Below are 26,631 nucleotides of genomic sequence, written 5' to 3' on the forward strand. Positions count from 1 at the left end.
CGAATATTTGACAGCTCAAAATTTAGCCCGATTAGTGAAAGTCTTTCACTAGGTGGGCTACGGGTTTAGTGCAACGAACGAAAGTTGACTGTATTCTCTAAACGATGAGAGTATTATTTTTTTATTTATTTCACTCAGGCCTATACGTGTTAAATTATGGCTTGAAAGCAATAATCTTAACAAAACTTTTTAGAGAATCATTGAAATAATTTTTTGGAAACATGTATGAGTTAATTGCAATTTTTTTAAGTGTAAGGCATGAGGTACGACACTCATTAATATTGGTATTAATATCCGTTAATACTGATTAATATATATTATTTTTATGATATCATCGAGATAGCTATGATAAAAACATCTGACAGAAGTATCTTGAATTTAGGTCAATGTAGGGGGCTTATAAACATGCGGCTAGCGATCCTATGTCTTGCGGATCTGACATACCACAGGAGACAAATTGCATCGCAATCGAGTTGTGGAATGGCCCGGAAATCGTAGAAATATGTGGTTCATTGATGACAATGGAGCTTCACCGAATAAGAGGCATTGTACAAAGTGCCAGTCTCCTTCTAGCCAGACTACCAGCTGTATGTTGACATCAAACAGTGTGGTCTATGTTGCATCGGACAAATACTTGGAAGAATCTCAAACGTATTTTGTGATAATATTATTTTATTATAATATTATTATATTTCTATTCAGAAGGGTTTGAAAAAAATAAATGTTAAGGTGATTATAAAACAAAGCCAAACTTTGAATTTCAAGTGCACAAGACTGGTGAATCTGACAACGGTTCGCGTTGAAAATCAATCAAATTGCTTGCTTGCTGGTGGTGACCAATAGCATACATTTTCAACGCAGAGCGCTTATAGGTTCTCAAGACTTGTGCTCTTGAAAATTTGAGGTGTGGCTTCGTTCTATAATCACCTTAAAACTTGTGTGCATTGATAGGACATGATGTTTTTGTTTTGACCATTTAGCACTCTATCGTTCCCATGTGCTTCACGGTTGTGTTCATCATTCGAATCCCAACTCGATACAATACACCTGAAGCGATTCCAAGAGCGGTAATAAAAATCCATGCATCAGATTCTGTTTTGTCTGTCTGTCTACGTATACGAAAATATCGCGGTCGTCGTTGTCTCGTCGTGTCTCGCCGCCGCCGCCACATATTCAACGCTTGATTGGCTGTTTGTTAGTAGTGCAGTTGCTTTCGCCGCGTCGTCATCATCGTCGTTTTGCTCTCGCGCTCCGTTAGAACAAAACCCCGTATGTATGGTTCTTGGCAGTAGTTCGCCTTTGTCGTTTCGCAGATCCATCGTGGGCGCTGCGTTTTTGGTTCGTTCGGTTTTTTGCTCACCTGAGATTTGTGTCGCTGTGACATCCAGGGGGATTTAAACTAACGGCACGTTTTAAAGGTAAAGGATCCATTGATAAATTTCGGTTTGTTCGGTGTGAAAAATTGGGAAAGTGTGTCGCTTTTCGGAAATTCTAATCGGAAATTTCCGATACAGCATTCCTTCGGAAAAATGGTGTTGCGTATACGATTCGGATCAGATCGGTGCTTTCCTGTCTGTCTAGCTGGCTGGTGAATGAAATCAAATGAAAGTGTGTGTGTGTGTGTGTGCGTGTGCGTTAGTGTGCCCAGTCCAGCTGTGTATTTATTTCATTATTGTTTGAAGATATCTGTGAAGATTTCAAAATGGCGTTAAACCTATTTGTTTTACGGCGGTGTAAAAGAGACAACGTAAGCGAGGAACCTGTCCGATCATTAACCTGTACCTGTAGTGGAACGTTGAATTATATCAAGGTGCATTCCTAGACTGGTTGCCAGGGGATTTTTGTTACCGACGTTCGGTTTGTTTGTCTTTGATTGTGTTTTTAATAGTTTAATAGTTTTATTAGAAAATACGTAAACCTTTTACATTTGTTTAGAAAAAGATAGTACAAAACAAAACAATTTTCTCACAAAACAAACTTTAATATTAATTTTGTGCAATGTAATTATTATATTATAGGTAAAACGTAACTAATAATTAGGGGAAAAGCACTAATTTTCGACCTACAAACACTAATGTTTCCTTGACCTGAAAAATGGTATAACCGACAGGCTTACGTTAAGTTTAAATGAAATAAATACTAAATACCTACAAGAAATCTGTGCCAATATTCGGATTATCATACAAAGTAGGCCAAAATCGTATGAATGGGTCGAAAATTAGTGCTCTTCTCCTATAACAAAAATAATCTTTTGTGATTATTATTCGTTCACTCGTGATTAGACTGGCCCAGCTCAGTATGGGAGAAAAATAAAGTTGTATGATTCCACGGGGCACCCCCCAGGATTATTTCTTGGGGTTAGAGGAAGCCTTTCTGAAAAACTCAGCTCATTTACTCGTTCCATGAGCTGGCGCATTTGAATTGAAGTTAATATGGGATTTTCAGCTCAAACATATGAGCAACAGCACATCATCTACTGTTTGGTTCAGGAAAATTGATGATCGCATTCAATTGGACCCATAATGTCAAAAACACAACTTGATATAATAGCGAAGAATATTGTAGAAGATTGTATCATGATCAAAATTAATAAAGTTGGTGTTTTAACCATCTGAAGTATATCATGCAATACTGCTTGTATTTCTTCAACATAACTCAGAGGTAACCACTAAGCGCATCATAGCCACCTATGACACTGGGCGAGCTGAGGCACATGTCGCATGCATATAAGTGACTGTACGGAAGTGCTGATCTAAGCCTAACTTTCTACAACTGAAATAGTAATGAAAATAAGAATAAATCCAGATAAAATCTTCTGAAATTATGTTCATTAGGGTATCAACTAGTGTATTTGTCATTCTGGACTTATTTGAACGCGAACAATTAGTATACGGAACGAAACAGTGACAAAGGATCAATATTCAATATATTTGAGACGAATATCCCATACAAACTTCATATCCATTGCGCCAGCTGGTGGAGCAACCAATTGAGTTGAAATTTTGAGAGAGCGTTTTTCTTACCCTAAGGCTCATATCTAGGGGGTGCCCCGTTATGTTTTACAACTTTTTTGTTTAAGGGCCAGTCTACTCGTGATATTTACGTTGAAATATTTATCGGAGCATCAGCCAAAAACATAAAAACCCATTAAAATGGTTGGATGAATCACAAGTTTCAATTATTCAAATTCAAAAATAATTATTATAATTATCGAATTTTAGAAGTAGAAACGAAAAGGTGTAAGTGACCAAATTCCTACTTTTGAGAAAAACAGCTCAAAAGTTTCCCTGCATAGAAATTGTTTAGCCGCGCCAAGCTTCTACGAATTATGGGACGAAAAAAAGCTCAATATACTCAATAGCTTGAACACAATGAAAAGTTCAATTATAAATAACTAGTGTTCTTTCACCGCTTCACAATTGGCTGCTCAATAACTTTATAAAACGAGTAGAGCACAGTTGGGATACAGTAATACCTCGATATAACGTAACAAGATTTTTATTTTCGTTACGTTATATCGAAGCAGTTTTTACTTGTTTTCTTCAACGGATGTTTTTTTATGGGAAAACGAATCTCAAATTGATGTTACTCACCTAACAGACGTTTTCAGTCATTCTTACATGTGTTTTTTAATATTTTCAAATGTTTTACTCTGTTGATTCATCTTTTTTTTTTAGGTATCTATTAGAACAGAGACAATTTTACAGCGAGCTAGATATTATCGGTGTATATCCTTAAATAAAGTGTTGAAATACTCAAGGAAAAATCCTTGGAGGATTCCTTCAATACTTGAAGAAACTTCAAAAATAATACCTAGATGAGATTTTTCAGAAATCTCAAAATAAAGTTAATGCTGAGCAGTTGATAAACAATTTTTGGTGCATTGTGACCAATTTCAACCAAATATATTGAAAGGTTCTCTGTACAAACTGAGAGTTTCAAGAATTTACTCTGAGGAATATTGAAACAGGAATTTACAGTAAATAACATTTGAAATTTCTTGCAAGAATTTTAGAATACATTTTAAGAGAATTCATGGAGAAATCATTAGATAACTCCATTAATAACGAGAAATTTCCTTCAATGGTAAAGTTCCTGAAGAAAAACCTGGTTGAATTGAAAAATCTGGAAACTTGATAAGTTTTTGGAAAAATATCTGAAAAATTTTGCAATAGGAAAATCTATGGATGAATACTTTAAGAATTTAATAAAAAAAATAACTGAACGAAACCATTGAGAATTTTCTTACGAAATTGCTGCTGGAATCAATGAAGGGTTTATTTCCGCTTAAAATCCTTGGAGAAATTTAGGTAGTACGTAGTTCTTGGATAAATCCTTGGAGAAACTCATACAAATATTCATAATGAATTTTCCGAAGATATTCAGAAATGATAGTTTTTCAAGTTTTTCAACGAATATCTGCATGTTTTTTATAGTTTCTAGAGCATTCCACGAATAATTACTGGGTTCTACATAAAGAGGATTCGTCATTATCAATTTCAGAATTTTCAAAAGCAGTTCTATAGTTCAAAATCAATAAAGTTTAAATGAAAATATGTTCACTGTATATTATTATCCAATTAAAATACAGTGAACATCTTCTTCTACTTCGTGGCATTACGTCCTCAATGAGACAGAGCCTGCTTCTCAGCTTAGTGTTCTTATGAGCACTTCCACAGTTATTAACTGAGAGCTTTCTTTGTCAATGTTGTCATTTTCACATTCGTATATCGTGTGGCATGCACGATGATACTCTACGCCCAGGGAAGTCAAGGAAATTTCCTTTACGAAAAGATCCTGGACCGACCAGGAATCGAATCCAGACACTTTCCGCGTGGCTTTACTTTGTAGCCGCGGACTCTAACCACTCGGCTATGGAAGGATACTGTGAACATGTTGCCAGCGAATAAATTTCAGTTTTCAGCAGAAAAACTGCTTTTGAAGTTTCGATGATGACGATGATGGTGATGACGTATTCTTGAACGTTAAATACCTGTAGCAAGTCCGGAAAAAAAACCATTATAGGTGTCGAAGGCAGAATTGTTTATAGAATTCATAGTAGAATTTACTTAAAATTTTGGATAAATTTCCTAATGAGATTCTAGATCAAAGGCATAGGGTAATTTGCCCATTATTGCGGTATTCCCTATTATTGCGGTATAAGAATTAAACCCTCATTATTAATCGGAAACTCTATTTTCTATGGATATTATTGATGATGATGAAAGCTTTTAGTATTCCCAAGTACCAGATGAATGCTTTAAAAATTAAACGATTTTGATCGTTGGAAGAACAGATTTAAATAATGCATCAAGAAAAGCCTATATTTTTAACCACCCTCTCTATCTACGGGCGGGTTTTCAGAGGCTTAAATTTTAAGTTTAAAACCAAAACAATTATATGTAGCGGGTATATCAGTTCAGTATGGATGTAGTTACATGATAGATAGTGAATTTTGAATAAAAGTTCCACATTTTTGAGAAAAAGCCTATACCGCAATAATAGGACAATGAAAATAGCTTTTTGCCTATTATTGCGGTATCTGTAAATCTCATTCAAAAATTCGATATTTCAATAGTAATTTTAAATGTAATTGCTGGAAACATTAATTATATTATTAAGATACTAATTTGGGACATAATTTTGAGTTATTCATACATTTATTTAGTCAAATAAAAGGTTTATGTTTATTTTTACCCTGTAATTCCTCTTGTTTACAAATATTTTGCAAATAAACATAATGTTTTACCAAAAAAATCACGTAAACGAACTGAAAATCGGAACACATGCCAAAAATACGTTGAAAAACTAAGATATAAGATGATCGCAAGGAAGCAATCCTTTAAAATTGTGTTGCTAGTGGCAAATATTTTTTAAAAGCATTAAAATTGTAGGTTATACTAAAGTCAACAAATTCATTTCTTATATAGTGACTAGTGGTCTCAGATGGAAGAACCTTGTCTATTCACTTTTACATTGTCCACCTACAACGAAAGGGGAGACGAAACCGGCAGAAAATCATTCGATTCCGTTGATTTGTTTTCGAATCGTGACATAGAGTAATGAATTAGTTTTCCTCATAAATATGTCCAAAGTCACACAAACTGACAGTACCGTGCAGTGTCATTAACATGGAGGGAGCATAATTTCAATGCTCGAACATTGTGTGGTGTTGAATGTAATAAAACCTATGATTTTTGGTATACCGCAATAATAGGGCTGCACTACCGCAATATTTATTTATTTATTTGACGTCAAGCATTTTGTAGACCATTCTAAATTACATTGTGTTCTTAATATCTATGTGTTTATATATTATAAATTTGTTGAGTATACTCGATTCATAATACATTCCTCAGTTACTATTGTTTTGTATATCAAAAAAGTATTTTTTCAGTTTTGTTCGAGACATGTTAACATCAATCATTTCACAATGCTGATTGTATATAGTCATCATCTGATTCAACGGACTAAATTTAGCGTAGTTCGTGCGATGATGACCTACTGTGAACAAGTAACGATTGCGTAAGTGACGAGTTGGAGTATAAAAATTCAGTTTTGAAAGTATATCAGCAGAATCAATGCGCTGTGAAACAATATCGTTAACAAAAGAAACCATACCATAATCACGACGCACTTTCAGTGATTTCATATTGATAAGCATGCATCGTGATTCATATGATGGTAGAGGAAGTACTGACCAGCCTAAATTACGTAGTGCGTATAATAAAAACTGCTTTTGTATCGATTCTATACGTTCTTCATGTTTTTTTGTGTAAGGTGACCAAACAATACTACAATATTCTAATATTGATCTTACATATGCAACATAAAGTATTTTTAATGTGTAAGGATCACGAAAGTGTTGGCCAAATCGTTTTATGAAATTGAGCATATTTCCTGCTCTATGAATTATTGCATTATAGTGATCTACAAATGATAGTTTTGAGTCTAAGATAACTCCTAAGTCTCTTATTTTATCACATTTTTTACATGTTCGTTTCCTAAAACAATAGACATATTTGGTGTGGTTCGTTTTCTGCTATAACTTATGAGGTTACATTTTTTTATATTCAATTCCAATAAACTTTTGCAGCACCACGTGTAGAAAATTTGTATCTCATTCTTAAAAACATTATGATCGTCATCATTCTTTATTTCTAAAAATAGCTTCATGTCTTCAGCATATATAAGGACCCTCAGTTTGTTTAGAATATAAGAAACGTCATTAACATATAAAATAAAAAGAAGAGGGCCTAAGTGTGAGCCTTGAGGTACTCCAGATGTAACATGTATTGGATTTGATCTTTTCCCATTGAATTTTACTATTTGCTGACGGTCGTTTAAATAGGACTTGATCCACTTTAGGAGACTCATTTCGATTCCCATTTTTTCAAGCTTGAAAGTCAACATTGGAATGTCAAGATTATCAAATGCTTTATTAAAGTCAGTGTAAAGAGCTTCTACGAAGTAACCTTTATCCATTGCACTCAGTGAGTAATTTACAAATTCCAGAAGGTTCGTAGTGGTCGAACGACCTTTGAAAAAGCCGTGTTGAGCGTTTGTTATACGATTTTTTATTTGGGTAAACATATTTTTGTTTACAATTGACTCGAAAAGTTTTGGAATACATGACATAATAGCAATACCGCGATAATTTCGAATGTCCGATTTCTTACCTGATTTATATATTGGTATGAGGAATGATTTTTTCCATACCTTTGGAAATTGGCCAGTTTGAAGAGACATATTGAATAACCAAAATAATGGAGTTGTGAGTTCACTTGCTAAGTTTTTAATGAATCCGGGTGGAATTTCATCTGGCCCTGATCCTTTAGTGGCGTCCAAATTTTTAAGACCAAACAAAATGTCTAGAACATTTATAGAATTAACGCCAACATCACTCGAAAAGTCAGCAAAATGTGAAAAGTAAGAATAATCTCGATCATTTTCCGAAAATGTAGAATAATTTTCTTGAAAAAATTTTGCGAAAAGATTGCAAATATCTTCAGAATTATTTCCTACTTTTTCATCCAAAGTCATTGTTGATGGAAAGTTGCACGATTTGAGTTTAGTTTTAACGTAATTGAAAAAATTCTTTGGACATGACTTTATTTCATTTTCAGTTTTTATGTTGTACTCGGTAAGTGCTGTAGAAATGGCTAAATTGAGTTGGTCGCAAATAACCAAATATTTTTCTAAATCGTCTGTTTTTTTATATTTTCTGTAAACTTTGTGAGCTTTTTGTTTTCGATTTTTCAAATTTATGATTTGCTTGTTGAACCAAATTGGATTTTTTGAGTTGTGATTCCTTCGTCTCTTCTTAACAGATACTTCCTCCCTAATGGTTTCCCACAATAAATTGTAAAAGATCTCTATTGCACATTCAATATTATTTTGATTTTTCTCAAAACAGATTGCCAGTTTGCGTTATCTAATTTTAATCTAATATTAGTATAATTGGCTCTACTATAATCGAAAATATTCTCATACACATATTCGTGAGGAGTATGATAAATATGCATAAACATAGAATATTCTATTGCCGTGTGAAACGCTTCATTTTTCCATAATGGTGAAATTGACTCACTTACACAGAAATCTTCATGCATATTTGTCAATAAAAAATCTAAGTAACAGTTTTGTTTATTTTTTACGTGATTTATTTGATTAAGGCCTAAGGATGCAGTTTTGTCAAAAATAAATTGCAAAGTTTCATTATCGCCAACAACAGGGAGTAGAATACTCTCGTTTTCAAAATCAGGAATGAAATCTGCATTACGTTGATTGAAATCGCCATAAATATGCACCTTGTTTTCGGGAGGAAGTTGAGTTATGATTTCTTCTGCTATCAGGAAAAAACTCTCGCATGTTGACTTACAAGCCTGATCTGGGGGAAAGTAAACTGATACAAAAATATGAGTTTCATTACCAATATTTGATTTAATCCACACATGCTCAAATTCTTTAAATTTAGGTGTAGCAATGATTTCAGAACTGAAATTTGATGATATTGCAACGACGACTCCTCCGCCCGATCTTCTTTGTGTTAAAAGTAAGTCACGATCATTGCGAAATACGTTGTAATTGCTACCAAAAATTTCTTCACTTTTCACATCATCATTCCAACTTGTTTCTGTTCCCAAAATGATTGAGTACGATGAACTTAATATATTTTTATGAATTTCATTAATTTTAAAAGCACTTTTCATGCGATTAAAGTTCTGACAATAGATTAAAATTTCAGTTGGCTGTGTTTCAGAAGAAATTATTGGTAGTTCGTTATTTAAGTCTGTTAAACCATATGGTGAATTGTCATTATTATTTGTTACCAAGTCCTGATTAGTTTCACCGGGTTGAATTGAATTATTTTCTGCCTCTGATAATAATAGGACAAAATACCGCAATAATAGGACAGAGGAAGAGCTTCAGATTTATGTCAAAAAAATGTATGTATGATTCCAAAAATTACTTTTTTATTTCACTATACTCCAGATAAAGGATAGTTTTAACACTTAACATTGCAAAATACTATAATATTTAGATTTTGGACACTGCAATACGATTTTAATTTCAACACCGTGCTTAAGTCCTCCATAATAGGACGGATACCCTAGTAGTATTCATAGATATATCTTTTAAGAAACTATCGAAGACATACAGAAAGCCTCATAAACATTTCTGAGGCATATTCTGAGCGCTTTATTCTTGAATAATCTCTGATGGATTTGCTGGAGAAATTCCTGAACCATCTTTTATGGTAGAGCTCCAGGAAATGCCCAATCCGTTAAAACAAATCAATACTGATCAAAGGTTGGAACTCTTGGGGGAATATCTGAAATACATTCTGGATCTGGTGTAATCCTGGGACCATTTCTGAAAGAATCCTTAAATGTTTTTACCGATGAATATTAAGAGGGTTACTGGAATTTCTGAGCGCTTCCTGTCGGTATTATTTTTGGAGTATCTGGTAGAATACTTAGAGATATTCCTGGAAAAAAACAATTGGGTTCCATGTTGATAATAAATCTTCGAGCTGTTTAGTAGAATATCTATAAGTAGATGAAAAAACTGAATTTAGTACTATACCATTTAATTCCACTAGAGTTTGTATCCTTTGACAGATACGCGTATTTCGACCTCAACTGTAAGGCCGTCTTCAGTGTCGTGTACTAGACTCGACTTCTAAGACACGAGACTGACAATTCTCACCTCACGTCACTCGTAGAATGAAGCCAAATATCTGATCTGAGTAATCTAAGGCTTTAGGAGAAATCCAGAAACCAGCTTCTTCCGGCAGATAAGCCAGAGACGGCTAGAAATAACAACCAAAAAATTCAAAAAGCTTGTCAGTAACTTGTCTAGAACTACAAAAGCGAGTATCTACTTATTTTGCTGGAAATCATTTCAGAAATTACATTAGAAATTCAAACAATAAAGAATACATTTTTCCATTAATCCTTGACACTGTTTCTTGGACTTTGGTCAACTATTTCTATACTAAACACGGTTCTATAATGAAATTCAGCAGGGATTTCTATCTAAGCATACACAATATGTCATTTTCATAGTCGTAGATCAGATAAAACGTGAGGTTACGAGTCGCCACTGAGTAATGTTATTATTTTCAATAATTTATTGATTGAAACGTTCAGTTCAAATATAGATATTTGAAGTACGCATGGGATCATATTCTAATTCTTCATGCACGACATTCGATTCCCCTCAAGTTCGTCAATAATCATTTGTGTTCTGGAGTTATTGTTTATTTAGAAGAAATGGTTAAAATTTACAGAAATTCTTCCACATTTTGGCATGAGTTTTTACTTTTCGTTTGTATATGAAAATCTATTAAGATTTTCGCCACAATTTTGTCTACAATCATTCTCTAGATCTGATAGTAGCAAGCCGTGCGCGAGGGCGGCTGCGTTTTGAATTTTGTATTAAGTTTATCTCGTTCCGCGTTTTTTTTTCGATTTCATTAGTGAAAATTAGGTTCGGCGGATGATGCTATGTCACGTGCAAACGTTCTGTGGAAACATGTTTTTCAAAGTGATGAAAGTGTTTTCGAATTGCTTGCGTTTTGCTTGAGGGTGCTCTGTGGTGGCACCAGCAATTGATTTCGTTTTGTGCGACTCTTTTTATCTCCTGCGTGTTAAACGTGTCGATTCAAAAATTGACTGTGGTTCATGGATACAAGGATGGATTATGAACTGCAGTTTTTGTCGGTTGTTTGTGCATTTTGTTGAGCACTAAGTTACGGCTCATGCTATTGTTCACTGTTGGATGAGTTACGGATTGCAGAGAAGTTTCGAAAAAGGAATTTGGTGAGTTTGCTCTGATCAGCAGCGCATGATAACAATTCGTAAATATTAACCATTTGTCTTCCAGAACGTCTACCCAACGTATCTAATGGCACACCCCTTTCCATCGACATTCCACAACATCCCGTAACACCTATGAGAGGTCGTAGAGTTCTCTGCATCTTTCTTAAGAAGGTGTTCAATCAATCATCCTTTCCCATTCCCCAGCTTTCACAAGGACGTGGCCAGGACAGCTCTCGACTGTTGGAGGATGTGTCAATCTTGTCTAAGAGTTAGAAGTTAATCCCAAATTTCTGAATTTGGTAACGGACGGGAAGGAGGCAACCCTGATACAATGGTCTAGGACTGTACCACCTACGAATGTGTGCGAAATGCTTAATGCTAACCAAAAATTTTCTCTCGATCTATTCCATAGGTTTGTTAAGAAATGCTTCAAGTAATTCGTTTTGCATCTCTACTTCAAAATCTTCAATGAATTTTCGCCTGTAAGTTCCTCATGAACTGGAATTTTGATAAAAATTCTATCATGAGAATAAAAAACATAATACAGTAATTTCTCGATTATATCACGGACCCAAAAAATTTTGGCATGATATACCGAAGCGTGATATATTGAAAATGTACTTTTCTGTCATATAATTTTCATCAAAGTTTGTATTGCAGAATAAAAGCGAATGAAATGAAAAGCATGTTTTTAAATGTAAAATATATGAACTTAATATAATTATTGAGGCGTCATAAAATCGAACAGAAAACCGTGCCAAAATCGAGAGTGAAATAATGAAGCGTTATCAAAACGAGCAGTGATAAAATCGAGAAACTACTGTAAAATCAATTACATGAACTCTGGTAAACAATTACCAGAGTTCATGTAATTGATTTTAATTTTTTTTTCGTCTGAAATGCGAAATATAACATAGTAACCTATAATTAGTTAATGTTCGTCTCGTAAAAAAATGATAAGTGAAAGCTCAAATGCGCCATCTTTTTGATCATTTCTGATAATCAAGTCTTTTCTCGGACAGATAACTGAAAAAAAAAATTTCGAAATTATTGTAGTTCTCTACATTCTAAATTTGCCTAATATGTAGATTGGTTTGTATACACATAACATTTTTATTTATAGTCAATTTTATGATTATTACTTGTAGTTTCAAGTCACTTTTTGGTCACTTTTTGATCATTTTGATCTCTGAAGCCACTATTTTTTGGCTGTCAAACATTCGAAGTACCGCGGGACGGGAATTGGGATTGAACCCATGATCTTCTGTTGATCAATCAAAAACGATAGCTATTAGACCAACAAGCATATATTACGTAGAATTTATGCAACGATATTTCGAAGCATCTCTGAAGACATTTTTTGAAATATGACTGGGGCGGTTTTCTGTAGATAAGCGAGTAGTGTAAAAATTGCTGGACCCAAGTAACCACAAGCATTATACCATTGCATTAATTTGGTCGAAAGTCAACATTTTTTGCATTAATAATGTTATCATGCATTTATTCAATAACTGTCAAGCAATGATGCATTTGATTAACATTGTAAATGCTTTGTAGCATTATTTTAATATAGCATTATGCTAAGCGTTTAGAGTGAATATACAGTTATGCTGTCATTCAAGATTACATAACCTCATTAAACGCACTCGAATCTGTAATAAATAAGTAAGACGATCGAGCACGCTCTCACTCGCTCATTACGTTTTGGGATATGGAGGAATAATGAAATGACTTTCTTTCATCTCGAACCCCCATTTCATGATCTAAAAATATATGTATTCATTCAAAATTGTTGTATTTTATCTATGAGATTCTTTTATTCACAAGGAGCGGGAGGAAATGTCGATCAATTTTTCTCCCCCGAAATCTGTTTAATGAACTAGGGCTTTGTTTTGTGGGTTAAGTTCTGTTATTTCCTCTACGAGAAAGAATGGAGATCAAATTATTTCTATTGATGTTTCATTTGGTGAGGAAAGGAAATCAATCGCCGAAGAGAATTCTTTCTATTCGTAATGTTAACACACACAGTGGCTTCGTTTTTAAGGAACTTTTATCCTACCTTATTACATCAGCAGCTTTAGCACAGGACACCAACGCGCCAGGCAACGTTCGAAACGTTGTGGGTTCGAATCCTGATTCCAACAAAAAAAAAATCATTAAGCTGGTAAAGAAAACCATTGAAAGATAGTCAATGGATTCATTGTTTTGTTTATTTTTAACGCAAGCCCTAAACATACATTATTTTAAGCTAATATACATCATGAACCCTAAATATACAAACATAAAAGCTTTAGTAGGGCTTGTGCATTAAAACTGCTTTACCAAGTATTGCATTAATTTGGTTGTTGTGGGACCCTTTCCCACTTTAATTATGCTTTATAAAGCTCTTAAAGATTATGTCACTGTAAAACAAAACCTGATAGCATACTATAAAGCAAACATAAAGTATTCATATATAGATTCGTGGTTACTTGGGGAGTCAACTCTGAAGGAATCCTTGCCCAATACATAGAGGTATTCCTTGAAGAATTCATAGAATTCATTAAAAAAAATCTGAAGGGATTCCCAATTAAATCAATGGATAATTCCACAAAAGAATCGCCTAACATATCGTTGTAGAAACTTCTGAATGAGGCCTTGAAGATTTGCCTGGAATTCTTAAATGAATACAATAATCAAATTCTTAAGATATCTTTGATAAATGTTCGTATGAAATGTCGAAGCTATTGAGACAGGAGTTCTTATATGGAAATTTGTAAAAATGTAAAGCAATGAACCTCTGGAGAAATGTCTATAGCAATTACTTGTATTCAATCTCGGGAGAAATGTGTAGAGCAATTCTTGGAGAAATCTTAGGTTATTTTATATTTCTTTAAAGCACTTTGGTCAATTTTAACAATTTCTATAAAATTATATGTTATGAAATTAGTGGAGTAATCTTTAAATGAATGCAAATAATTATGTTTGTTTTTTTTTTAATTTTGTTAATCACAAGCCCATACCAAGGAACCTCTAATTGTCGTGAATACTCGTTCAAAATGAATTCTTTTTGTTGAGAATCACTGGACATCCTTTCGAAAGATTCACAAAAACTGATAATAAGTCATGTAATTATATACGTTAGTAAAGTTACTTTCAATTTGTTATTTCCGTTTACTCCTGCGAGTTTAAATACACGAATATGTGTCTCGGCCACCCTAAACTCCAGGTTGTAACACTTTTATTGGTCCATTATTGAATGACCTGTATATGTAGTTGGGAAACAGAAAATCTGTGGAGAAAATTATATTATAGAAAACTGTGTGAATTAATACTTGGAGAAATGCCAGAGGTAGTTCGCGGAGTAATTTTAAAAGCTTCCAAGAGGTATCGTTGAAAACTCGGTAAAACATAAAACCTTTGAAGAATTCAAGGTATTAATATATAGCAATCTTAAGAAAAATAATCATAAAGTATTCCAGAGATTTTTTATATGTATTTTAGAGATAATGCTTTGATGAATTCCAGGATAAATTTCTAAAGTAATTCTAGTCTGGCATTACGTATTGTCTATTGACACATATTATATATGTTCAATTGATATATAGAAGTGGTTCCTAACCTTTTTGATGCTGTGACTCCTTTTTGTTGTTCTAGTATCTCGCGAACACCCGAAAAAGTATTTTTGAAATTATAGTTTATAGAAACCTGCTGGAGAAAAAATCAACCGACATATTTAGAAAGCACGCTTAAAAACTGCGTAGGTTATGCCACCACATATAATGCAAGAATTTTGCTACCATTATTCGAAGATAAGAGTCTAACAAGTACATTCAAGCGTCCGATAAGGAACTTGCAAAAAGAGATCTTGCCAAAATCCTTAGGAATATTTCAAACAAACATCCCGCTAACAATTCGTCATGACGCGTCACTTTTAGAAGTTCTTCAATTTCCACAGCAAGCTTCACAAAAGATTTGAGAGATTTACTCAGCTATATCCCAAAGATTACTCTTGAAATCCAGGAATATTGTTGGTTATCCACCTCTGAAGACTGTTATGAATATTAAAAAAAAAAAAAATAAATAAATAAATATTAATAACAATGCTAATTGGCTCCTTAAAGGCAGTCGGCCAACTTTAGATTGTGGAAAGAATTTGTTGAAAGCTTCTCTAGAAACTCTGAGAAAATCTTGTCAGATATCTGTAAAGTAACTTTGCTGAAATTTACCAAGAAATTCTACTATAATAACCAGTCGAAAATGGGACCTTCCTTAGCAGAGCGGTTAGTGTCCGCAGCTACATGCTGAAGGTGTCTGGGTTCAAATCCCGGTCGGTCCAGGATCTTTTCGTAATGGAAATTCCCTTGACTTCCCTGGGCATAGAGTAGTATCGTACTTGTCACACGATATACGAATGCGAAAATGGCAACTTTGGCAAAGAAAGCACTCAGTTAATAACTGTGGAAGTGCTCATAAGAAATACTACGCTGAGAGGCTCTGTCCCAGTGAGGACGTAAATGCCAGGAAGAAGAAGAATCAGTCGAAAATCTCTGTAAAAGTCCTGCTGCTAGATTCTAGAGGATTCTATAAATAGTTTGAATACAAAAAATTGAAATTTATTTTATCCCGCAATACAAGGGTATCGATGAATGGCTTAAGGATCACGCCAAAAAGAATTTAAAATCTACAATGGTTTAGGTTTAGACGAAAATGTGCAAGGAATTTCCTATGATAACTTCTTGAAGTATTTTTGTTTCATTGCCAAGCTCCCACTGAAAAAAATGAATGTTTGACTATATCTAAAATATTGAACGAATCAACAAATTAGAACACTGATGAAGTTGCCATGATAGATACGATATTTTAAGTCTAAGAGTTACACCGAAAAAGTCGACTAGCGGTAATGTTAGGCTTCAAATAAAATTAGTACAATAAAGGGCAAAATTTGTACTGACTAATCAAAATATCCTTAAATAAATAAACTTACTCTCACTATTGGATGAAAGGTCTTTAGAAAATCAAAAATACTTTGTTTTTCGTCAACTTTTCGGTACTCTTCCTGAATCTTTTAGCACGCCAACACCACTGAACAACTCCTTAGAAAAGAATCTATGGAGGAGAACCTTAAAAATTCCTCACTAATGTTTTAGGAAATCTTTGAAAATTTCATGAAACAACCTCTGAAAAAAATCTAAACGGTGTTCCTGCTTTTTTTGTATGGAACTTTAGAGGAATTTGAAAAAAAAAAATCTCTACAGAGTGCCTTATTCAACCCTGAAAGATTTCTAAGTCAACTCTCCCTAACTCGATATTGCCGGATCAATCAAGTTAGACATATATCGGGATAGAATATATTTCTCAATTTCTGAAATTTTCATTATTTTGAGAAAGTACATTCAAAATAGTAATTCAAATGTGATAAAAGTAAGTTACTTTGAACATTTTTTGAATATTCTTCAAAAATATTAAATTTTGTCACGCTGATGTGGCTTGTTGACCTTCATTTTACTATTAGTACAATAATAATTATCAAATTTATGAGATTCATGGAAATATCAAGTTAAAGAAGAAAACTCGCATAGGAAACTGAATCAGATCGCATCGAGTTAGAGAGGTATCGACTAAAAGAGGGATCATAATATGTTAGATTGAAGGGACCGTCCATTCCATCGAGTTAGGGGAAATATCGAGATACAGAATATCGAATAAGGGAGAGTTGACTGCATAATGAAATACAGAATGAATTCGATGAGAAATTTTCTAAGGATGTATTCGAATGATTCCTAGAATAATGTGAGGGAAATTCTCTAGTGAATTTCTTCAAAAAAATATTTGAATAATTTTTGCAGGAATCTTCAAATCAATTCCTGAATAGATTTCTAAAAAAACTCTCCAACTGGCCCCACTGATTTGCACCTAACAACACAGCACCAATTACAACAGCTCCACATCTACGTTTGGGGCTGTAAATGGGGAACATCGACGAACGTAATTTCTGTTTCCACTGGTACACCCAGTTCCACACCAGCACTGCTGTACCTAAACACGTACACTCGCCGTACATGTCGGTCGGACCAACACCAGCTCAGCTGCACCAAAAACATACAGTATGGTCCTAAAAAATGTGAAATCATTGTTTCATTAACCATAACATAAATTTTCTTAATAATGTTAACTCTCCCTTACTCGATGTTCGGTATCTCGATATCGAGTTCGAGAACCATAGTAAAAGTTGGTTTTCAGGGCTAACTCGATGGTCCCTTGGATCGGATTTGCATCGGTTTTGTGTTCTATAACTCGATACCTCCCTAACTCGATGTTCCCTTGAATATCGATTTATGAAGAGTTGACTGTATGTTGTTTGTTAAATCTGTTATATATGTGATTTGTTAAATCTGTTATGAATCGGGTTTTAGTTTTAGACTTCTTTATTTATTTTTTAGTATAATTTCAAACATTACATTTCTTTCTTATACTAAGGTGTTCTGAGTTAGAAAACACCATCATCCTAATTTGGTAAAGCTTTTATTAACGTTTTGTTAACAACAAATTACATTCATTGAGGTAATTTAGGTGAGCCAGAAGTGAAAATATTGTACAATATTGGTCCCCAAATGCTGCCTTGAGGAACACCCGCTCTCACAGTTCTAATAATTACCTGATGTGTAGGATTTGACAAAAAACTCTGGATTTTTCTAACAATGTTTGTTGAAAAATGAATTTTTTTTTTTAATTTTACTATCAGGCCTTCATGCCAAACACTGTCGAATGCTTTTTCTATGTCTAGAAGAGCAAGGCCAGTAGAATAGCCGTCATATTTGTTGGAACGAATCAACTTTGTTTCACGTAAAAGTTGTTTAGTGGTTGAATTTGCATATCGGAATTCGAACTGTTCACTGGAAAAAAATGAATTTTCGTTGATGTGGACCATCATTCTGTTCAAAATGACTTTTCAAAAAGTTTACTGATGGAGGAAACCAAGCTGATTGGCTGATAGCTAGAAGCTTCGGCAGGATTTTTGTCTGGTTTTGAAATTGGCACAAAACCTTGGCTTTTTTATTGGTCAGGAAAATATTCCAAATGAAAACATTTGTTATATTATCAACCAAGAATGATAAGCTACTCTCTAGAAGTTTCTTGATGAGGATGTAAAAAATTCCAACATCGCGAGGGGCTTTCATATTTTTGAATTTTTTAATAATAGTTCTCACTTTTTCCAAATCAGTATCCCAGGAATTTTCGAAAACGTTCTTTCGATTGAGAATGCTTTCGAAATCTTGCGTATCTTCAATTGGACTGAATTCACATTCGTAAAATTTTCACATTTTATTATGGACCACACTGTACCATGGATACCCGAAGCTAAACACTAACCACTCTCCTTTCTCGTCCATCTCTCGTCGGCCGAATGCGTTTTCTAGGTGCACCATCATCATCGCATAGCTGGGAACCGTACGTGGCCAGTGGATTTTCCTCGGAGTGCCAACAACTGATTCGGTTGCGGTGCGTCGTCGAAAGAGGACCTACAGTGTCGCGTCGAAAGTGTCTGTTAAAAATCTCACCTACCACCGTGTGTGATATTAACCCCCTCGAACAAACGGTACGACGAAACGCAGCGTTCGAAAGGAGGTCGAAGATCGAGATCCGCGAGAAGGAGCCCCGAGAGTGCTTCGGTACTATTTTTTTCTTCATGTGATTCGATTGAATCGGTTTCGTTCGATCTCTACTTTAAATTTGTTGAAAGTGCGAGTGCTTTTTGTGAAACTACGCGACTAGATTTCACGGCACTCAAATCCCCGACGCGAGGATCAAATCGTGGCAACTCTTTATTTTTTTTGTTGGAATTTGGAGCAACGACCAAGAGCAGGGAACTCGGTTTTGCTTAGTGCCTCTATAACCAGATTATTGTGGTCAACTCACGGACGTTCCTCGTTACACATTTGGCAATAAGAAGTTACGTCAACGGTGCAAGTAAGAACAGCTGTAGGAATTTGACGAATATACAAAACGAAATTTAAGCTCAATTTTTACACACATCACGAAAATCTCACCTGACTGCCTGGTGGTGAAAAGTAAAAGATAGGAAACAAAAAGTTAATTAGTCTAAGTGCTGCCCATAGTATTCCCATATCGCGTAGTAAGTAAATCGAAGGAAGAAATAATTGTAAATTATTAAAACAAACACACTGGCAAACGTAGCTAGAGAGTAGAAAAGTTCGAGACGGGGGCCGAACCGATAAAGCCAAGAAAAATCGCAATTCGCACCCACACTCGCGTGGCCTCGCGTTTGTCTTGTTGGAGGTGCTGCTAGTTGGAGAAGACGAGCCGAAGCAGAGGAAATATAACAAGAAGCTACGAGAAGAGGGAAAAAATCATACAACACGCGAAAAGTGCCAGTTTTCTGTTGGTCTGTTCGCGCGAAACAAGTGCACCGACGAAATTGCGCGCGCGGGTATTGACACACAAATACCTACCACATAATCCGCGGTGGTTTCGAGTCGAGCAAAGTGCAGGCGAAAATCGGTGAAAATAGTGGTGAAGAGAAACCTGTCGACTCTGGCTGCAGAGTTTGTGGTCATCATCATCGAAGAAAGCAAAATTCAATAATTTATAGGAAATTTTTCGAAGACGACGGCGACAACGACCACGAAGCTGTGAAGACGACACGAGTTTAAAGGATTAAGTAACACGTCGTGCGCGCACACGTATCACACTTTTGGTGGTTGGTGGTTCAAGGGGGTGCAGCAGTTGCATCGACGTTGATCGACATCAACAGATTCCCCCCAGTCGTTTGAGTTTTTTTTACATCATCAAAGTGATTAACGCCTGTCAGCAGCTGAATCAGATACAGTAGTGACCAGCAACATGGAATCGATGGAGTATGAGATGGCACGCAACATGACGTTGCTGTTCTTTCTGGAACGGCTGCTGGATCGCGGAGAGCCACGTACCCTGCACGATCTGTCCTGTCAGTTCGGGGCCCGCGGATTCACCAAGGAGATGCGACAGATTGCCGGCGGAAGTCAATCAGGTATGTTTCATTACGCACAAAACAATAGGGAACAAGTAGAAAAAAGGTTTTCCGACTTGCAGTACCCTAAAACAGTTTTCCAAATCAACTCAGATTCAATGATAGGCTGTCAATGAGCAAAAGTATTTTAAAAAAAATATGTCTGAAGAGCGATGATCTAAATAATGAAGATATTCAAAAGTTTACAAACTCGACGGTTTTTTATCCAGAAATCCCCGAATTATTCAAGAACTTGTATTAATATTCCTATTGAATGTTTCTTGCAATACCTAACTAAATGAACATGTCTTCCATTCTTCCAAAAATTGCAAAAAAGAATTTCTTGCGATATATTTGAAGTGTCTTCTGGAAGAATGCCGTTCTGTCTCAAATTCCGAACAGACTCATATTCCGAACACTCGGTTTTTGTATGTCGATTGCATTTCAATTTTACGTCTTCCAGTTCCTTTTAAACATCTGGAGTAGTGTTGATTCTCTAGTTTGAAGTCAGTAAAACTAGCTCAAATAAATTTGTTTGCGAAATTATTCATTTGAATACGATTTATTCGTGATGTTCGGAATTTGAATCAAGGTGTTTGGAATATGAGACAGAATGGACACAATGTTCGGAATTCGAATTAAAACGTTGTTCCATACTCTAACGTAAAAACAATACTGAACAAGTTTAAATAAATATTTTTATCAGCAACAACTAACAGACAGACTTTGCGAAGAAATTAAAATTTCTACAAAGAATAGCTAATTTATGACTATCAGATGCGTTTGAAGTCACTGTTGGCCTTAAGTGTTTGGAATATGAGTCAAAACGGTACTTATATAATTCCCAAGAAAACTTTATAAAACACTTCCAGCTAATTTTGCTTAATATTATTCTTCTTTCTAGTGTTTCGTCCAAACTGGGGCAGAGCGTGCTTCTTAGCATAATTTTATTATGAGCATATCCATGGTCAATAATATAGAGCCAATTGACCAGATTCTTTGGAAATTCCCTCCCCTTGGTTATGCGACCTTGCCGCGATGGGAGGGCATAATCCATTAGCCCATATGATGGAAACCAAAGGCGTAACCTGTAGTGGTGGTATCACATTTTGGCATTTTTTGCTTAAAGCCGCGTCATAATTCATATGGCATAGACGCAATAATATCTCGGATGTGATCCAACGGACATTCTGCGTCATTGATCGAATTGATGCCCATTTCAAATAATTAATCTATTCGAAGTGGACATTAATACTATTGGTGACGTTCAGTTTGCCTTTTGCTAACCAGAATGATCCGTAGCCACTCTTACTATTAGCTAGCTAGATACATCGTTATCATATACGACGTAGGGAATACTTAGGAACTCTTAGGAAAATGACTAGTAGATTCACTGAGTAGAAATGAGTGGCGACAATCTTATTTTAATATGGTTTTTACATTGCCATAATAAGAAATACCTCTTTTGTAACAGCGGTATAAATAATCTAATTCCAGCTTCATTTTCGCAAAATTTACAAGTAGAAAGTAGGTGTTGTGAAGCATTGCATTTGCCACCGAAAAGTGAATCTTGTAGGAGACTGTAATAGAAGCCTAAGGTAACTTTACCCTTCAATATTCACTATAAAAATGACTATGGAAAGTAAGACGCTGAGATCGATCATTAGGGTACACTTGCTAGTTTCGAAAAATTGTTGAACAGACAAGGAAAGCGACTTTTTTCTTTAAGGATATATGAACGTAATGACCAATAAATATTTTTAACAACAAAAAATGAAATTAACTAGAACTACTACTAAACAGCCTAATTTTGTTAAGACTTGACGACACTTGACATTAAGACTCTAATCTTACGTAAAAGACAATAGTAATCAGAATAGCACTTGAATGACAAATTATTCAAAACCATTTCGACTAGACAGTATTAGTAATGCACTACTATTTCAAACAAATTCTACACTACTATTTCAAACAAATTCTAATGGAGCTGCTGATTTTCATAATGCTTCCTTTTCTCAGAAGCAAGGGAATATGGGTACTTTTCAAAAACTACCACGTCACAATACTAATAAAAAACAGTGTTCATGTGGGCGCCATTGCCTAGTCCGTCTGAGTATTGGTCCTGGTAGAGGGGAAACTTGGCAAAAGCCAGACCGAGGGTTCAGCCTTGACAAGTTAAGCTGTCAGGCAGCTCCAACTGAATACCATACAAAAAAAAAAAAAAAAAAAAATTGACCAGATTCTTTGGAAATTAATCAGTTTTGCATGAGTGTATAAAACACCAAAGTACCTACTGTGTTTTCTGGAAAGTCCACATAATTTCCAACCAGAAAAAATCTTCCGCTGATGAAATTCGAACCTACAGCCTTCCCAACAAACATTTTTGCTGAATAAGAGTTGAACAAATCACTCTTAAGCTAATTTCAGTTTAATAAACTATTGCTCAGCAACTAATGTTACTTGGGTTCAGCATGGTTTTGATGAACAGTAGCGCGTTTACTTCTTCTTCTTGGCATTACGTTCTCACTGGGACAAAGCCTGTTTCTAAGCTTAATGTTTTTATGAGCACTTCCACAGTTATTGACTGAGAGTTTTCTTTGCCAAAGTTGCCATTTTCGCATTCGTATATCGTGTGACAGGTACGATAATACTCTATGCCCAGGGAAGTCAAGGAAATTTCCATTAAGAAAAGATCCTGGACCGACCGGGAATCGAACCCAGACACCTTCAGCATGGCTTTGCTTTGTAGCCGCGGACTCTAACCACTCGGCTAAGGAAGGTCCCTACATACACCATATGAGCACATATTGAAATATATCGTAAATGGAAATTCAATGTACACCCGTTTCTGTTTTTGCACGGATGTTTTTTACACGGCCGTGCAAAAAAAGTTTCCATACATTTTTTTTCCGCCAAAACCTTATTTTTGCATGAAACGTCGAGAAATGGTGTTGACATGTGACTAGACAACAGGGCTGGTAGCGGCTAAATATCTTGAAATATGGATCTAGAGACCTCATGCCTGAAAAAAGTGATCAAAAAGAGACTGATCAAGAACCACGTTTTAATAAGGATTCCTCAGAGAATCCAACCAGTCATCTAAAAAATCTGTTACTACATATATTTAATAATTACCTGAGAACGAAATTCAGGTGTTTTTTTTAAAGTTTTCGTTAGTCAAAAACTCGAAATTTCCTTTCAAAGTTTTTTTTTTGGGAAGAAGTGGTCAACCAGGGTTTTTTTTTTCAAAGAAACCCTCTGACATTTCTCAAGAAAGTTATCTTTCTCGGAACTAATCCAGCGGTTCTCCCATAGAATTCAGAAATAACTTCTGAGTTTCTTTTGGGATTTTTTTTAATTTACTCTTATTTTCGTTCATAGTTTCTTTAATATTGCAACTAGAAATTTATCTAAAACTACCTTGAAAGATTTTTCTATAAGAATTCTTCTTCAGGCTTTTCCAAAATTTCTAGACTAAATCCTAGATATATCACTGATTGTGATAAAATATATGATACATTTCTACAAGGGAGAAGCTTTTTAAAGATCTCCGGATTTCTTCTAGACTCTTGGGAGAGTCTTGAATAAGCATCCCGAGAAACTGATGAAGTAATTATTGAAAAGTTAACCAAACGAAACCCTGCATAATTTCCTGGTAAGATTTTCTTGTGGAATTCCCTGGAAATTCTGGAGTTTAACTCTTGAAGAAAATATAGAAATAGTTGCTGTAGTATTTTGTGGTCTTAAACTCTAAATGAACTATTATTTTGAAGAATCTATTGAGAAATTTCTTCACAGATTATTCAAGAAATGTTTGAAAGAACTCAAAATGTCTGGAGAAATGTATGTGGAATCCCTGGTTGAATCTAGTTAATGTTAATAAAATGTAACAATTCCTGTGATAATCTGTGGGGTAATGCCTGAAGGAGTGGTTCTAAAATGACATAAAGTGATACTGAAAAAAATGACATGAGAGCTTCTCTTGTTTGATTTTTCGAGAAATGTTTCTACACGAATGTTTTCAAACCTGGAACGAACCTATGTTTAATTTCTCAGAAATATTCTTGTAGGAGATATTTTTGTAGTTATGACGCTGAGATAGTAATTGCTAGAATATCGGTAGAACTAAAAAAAATCTAGGAAATCTTGGCGAATTTCTGGGATAATTAGCACATTGTTGGACTGATGAAATCATTTCAAGTTTTTCAAATCAAATTTCTGAGAGAAACATTAGAGGAATCTTTATAACAATCCCTGGAGGAATCTTTTTATTTATTTATGAAGAAAAGGTTCTAGACAAATCACTAGAAGAATTCCTGAAGCTTTTCCATGATGAATATGAAAACCCATGGAATACCCGCTCTTAGGAATACAAACATTTATTTTGAAAGGCTTGGAGACCGGCTTCGTTTAGAATATAACTCACAATAGAAATATTTTCAAAGCAGTTCCTGGCTTCTTCCAGCTCAACTAATAGAGGGCCCCAGATACTTTTTGATAACCAGAATGATGTATTTTTGAATGAAAAAAAAAACACGACGCTCTGTTAAAAACTACTGTTCTATATGGTTGAAATAAACGCTTTTTATCAGTATAACTGGATGCTACAGGGCCCCCCCCCCAAAATTTATTTTTCCTATTTGTACACATTTTAGTTAGTTAAAAACTGAATTTCTACTGCTATAGGAAATATTCACCATGATTTTGGGACCCCTAGGAACCGCACCCCCTAGTTACGCTACTGAGACTCTCTATAACCAACTAGGCATCAAACTTCAAGATGATACTTTCGGGATCATATTCCGAACTATGTATTAGCTGCACTCACTACTTTCAAGTAGGGGAAGGGTAGAGTGCCTGTAAACAAGAGTGACGTCTTGTTCCAGCTTTGACAGGTCTCCTGCTTGATTGGAGCGCGGATTTGTATGGAAATGACAGCTCGCCGCTGTTCCAATTTTGACATTGACGCCACTCTTATTTAAATCCACTCTGGCGAAGGGGTACTAAAATGCACACTTTAAGAATATCATCACGTTTCTTTTGGAAAAACGATAAATTTGTAAAGTTCGATCGCACAACATTAAAACTAGAGATATTATCTAACACAGCGACGCGAGTTAAGACTAAGATAGCTAAATTTTCGCATATTTTTATCGTCACCAATATATGATGAAAATGTTCGTATTATCTGCACTATGCGGGTAAAATGAATAGCTGTTGGTGGTAAAATAAACACCATACAAAAACGTGAGCGATAGAAACATTTTTGAGAACTTTTATCACATTCCTGACAATACATCTATAAATGATTGTAACCCATTGGAAAAACAGTTCTGATTTGACGTCATATCATTATGAAATTCACGTCGTTGAAGAACCTCAACGGTGGTAGGTCATTTGGCATAAAGTCGTTTGGCATAATGGTCGTTTGGCATAATGAGTCTGAAACCAAGAATGTCTTAAGGGTAAGTAGCCCGTCATTTGTTTTGGCAACAATGATAACTTTTCAGCTTGCATTACAAAGTGATAAAACTCAGCCTTGCTAGTTTATATTGACTTGAAACAGTATCATTGTACACGCTAACATGCATAAAGTATGCTGATATTTTTTCAGGTGTGTCAGTGTAAAACCAACTGATTTTCTTTGATTTGTTATCGTGAGATGAATCAACAACAATCATCAACGACGCGTACAAATTTCAATGACGGCTTACTTCGCCTTAAGATGACATTCGTTTTTACGTTTCTATTAAATCTTTCTGATGACATCAGGCTTGTTTTGGAGTCAATTGACAATAAATGACACTATATTCAATAATCATATACTCTTGAATGAACTGAAGCATATTAGGAAAGTTATTGCGAATAATATTTTACTATTTATCCAGAAATCACCCTTCTTTCATATATTAATTCTTTTTTTGAGTTTCGCTATTGCAATAAATTTTTGCACTTAAGACTTAGATATAGCAGTGATCTGTTATTGGCGTTGCAGTCAGTGTAAATCAAAAGCTGATTCGTTTCAATTGTTCGACGTTTCGATGTATTTAACACCTTTTTCAAGGATTAGAAAAAGATTGTTAAAAAGGTGAGAACTACAAGGCTGCCAAGAATTTCTGAAGAGATTGCTATAACAATTTCTTCAAGAAATCCTCTGAGAGTTAGTTTCAAGGATTGTATCACGCATTCCTCCTTAAATTCCGCTAGGATTTGCTTCAGAAATTCCACCAGGAATTATTTTATAAATTTCTCATTGTACCCCTGAAAAAAGCCTACGAGGCATTCATCCTGGGATTCCTTCAGAAATTACTTCAA

At 34.9% G+C, this 26,631-nt stretch overlaps 1 protein-coding gene across 1 annotated transcript in view; it reads left to right on the forward strand.

Moving 5' to 3' along the window:
* The first annotated feature begins 1,184 nt into the window (after positions 1 to 1,184).
* Positions 1,185 to 26,631, forward strand: part of LOC5574790 — a 123,229-nt gene continuing 97,782 nt past the window's right edge. The window contains 2 exon segments of the mRNA XM_021841311.1: positions 1,185 to 1,418; positions 18,728 to 20,337. Of these exon segments, the coding sequence (XP_021697003.1) occupies positions 20,172 to 20,337 (166 nt within the window). The 5' untranslated portion in view covers positions 1,185 to 1,418; positions 18,728 to 20,171.

This window comes from Aedes aegypti, chromosome 2, assembly GCF_002204515.2.
Source record: "Aedes aegypti strain LVP_AGWG chromosome 2, AaegL5.0 Primary Assembly, whole genome shotgun sequence".
NCBI lineage: Eukaryota > Metazoa > Arthropoda > Insecta > Diptera > Culicidae > Aedes > Aedes aegypti.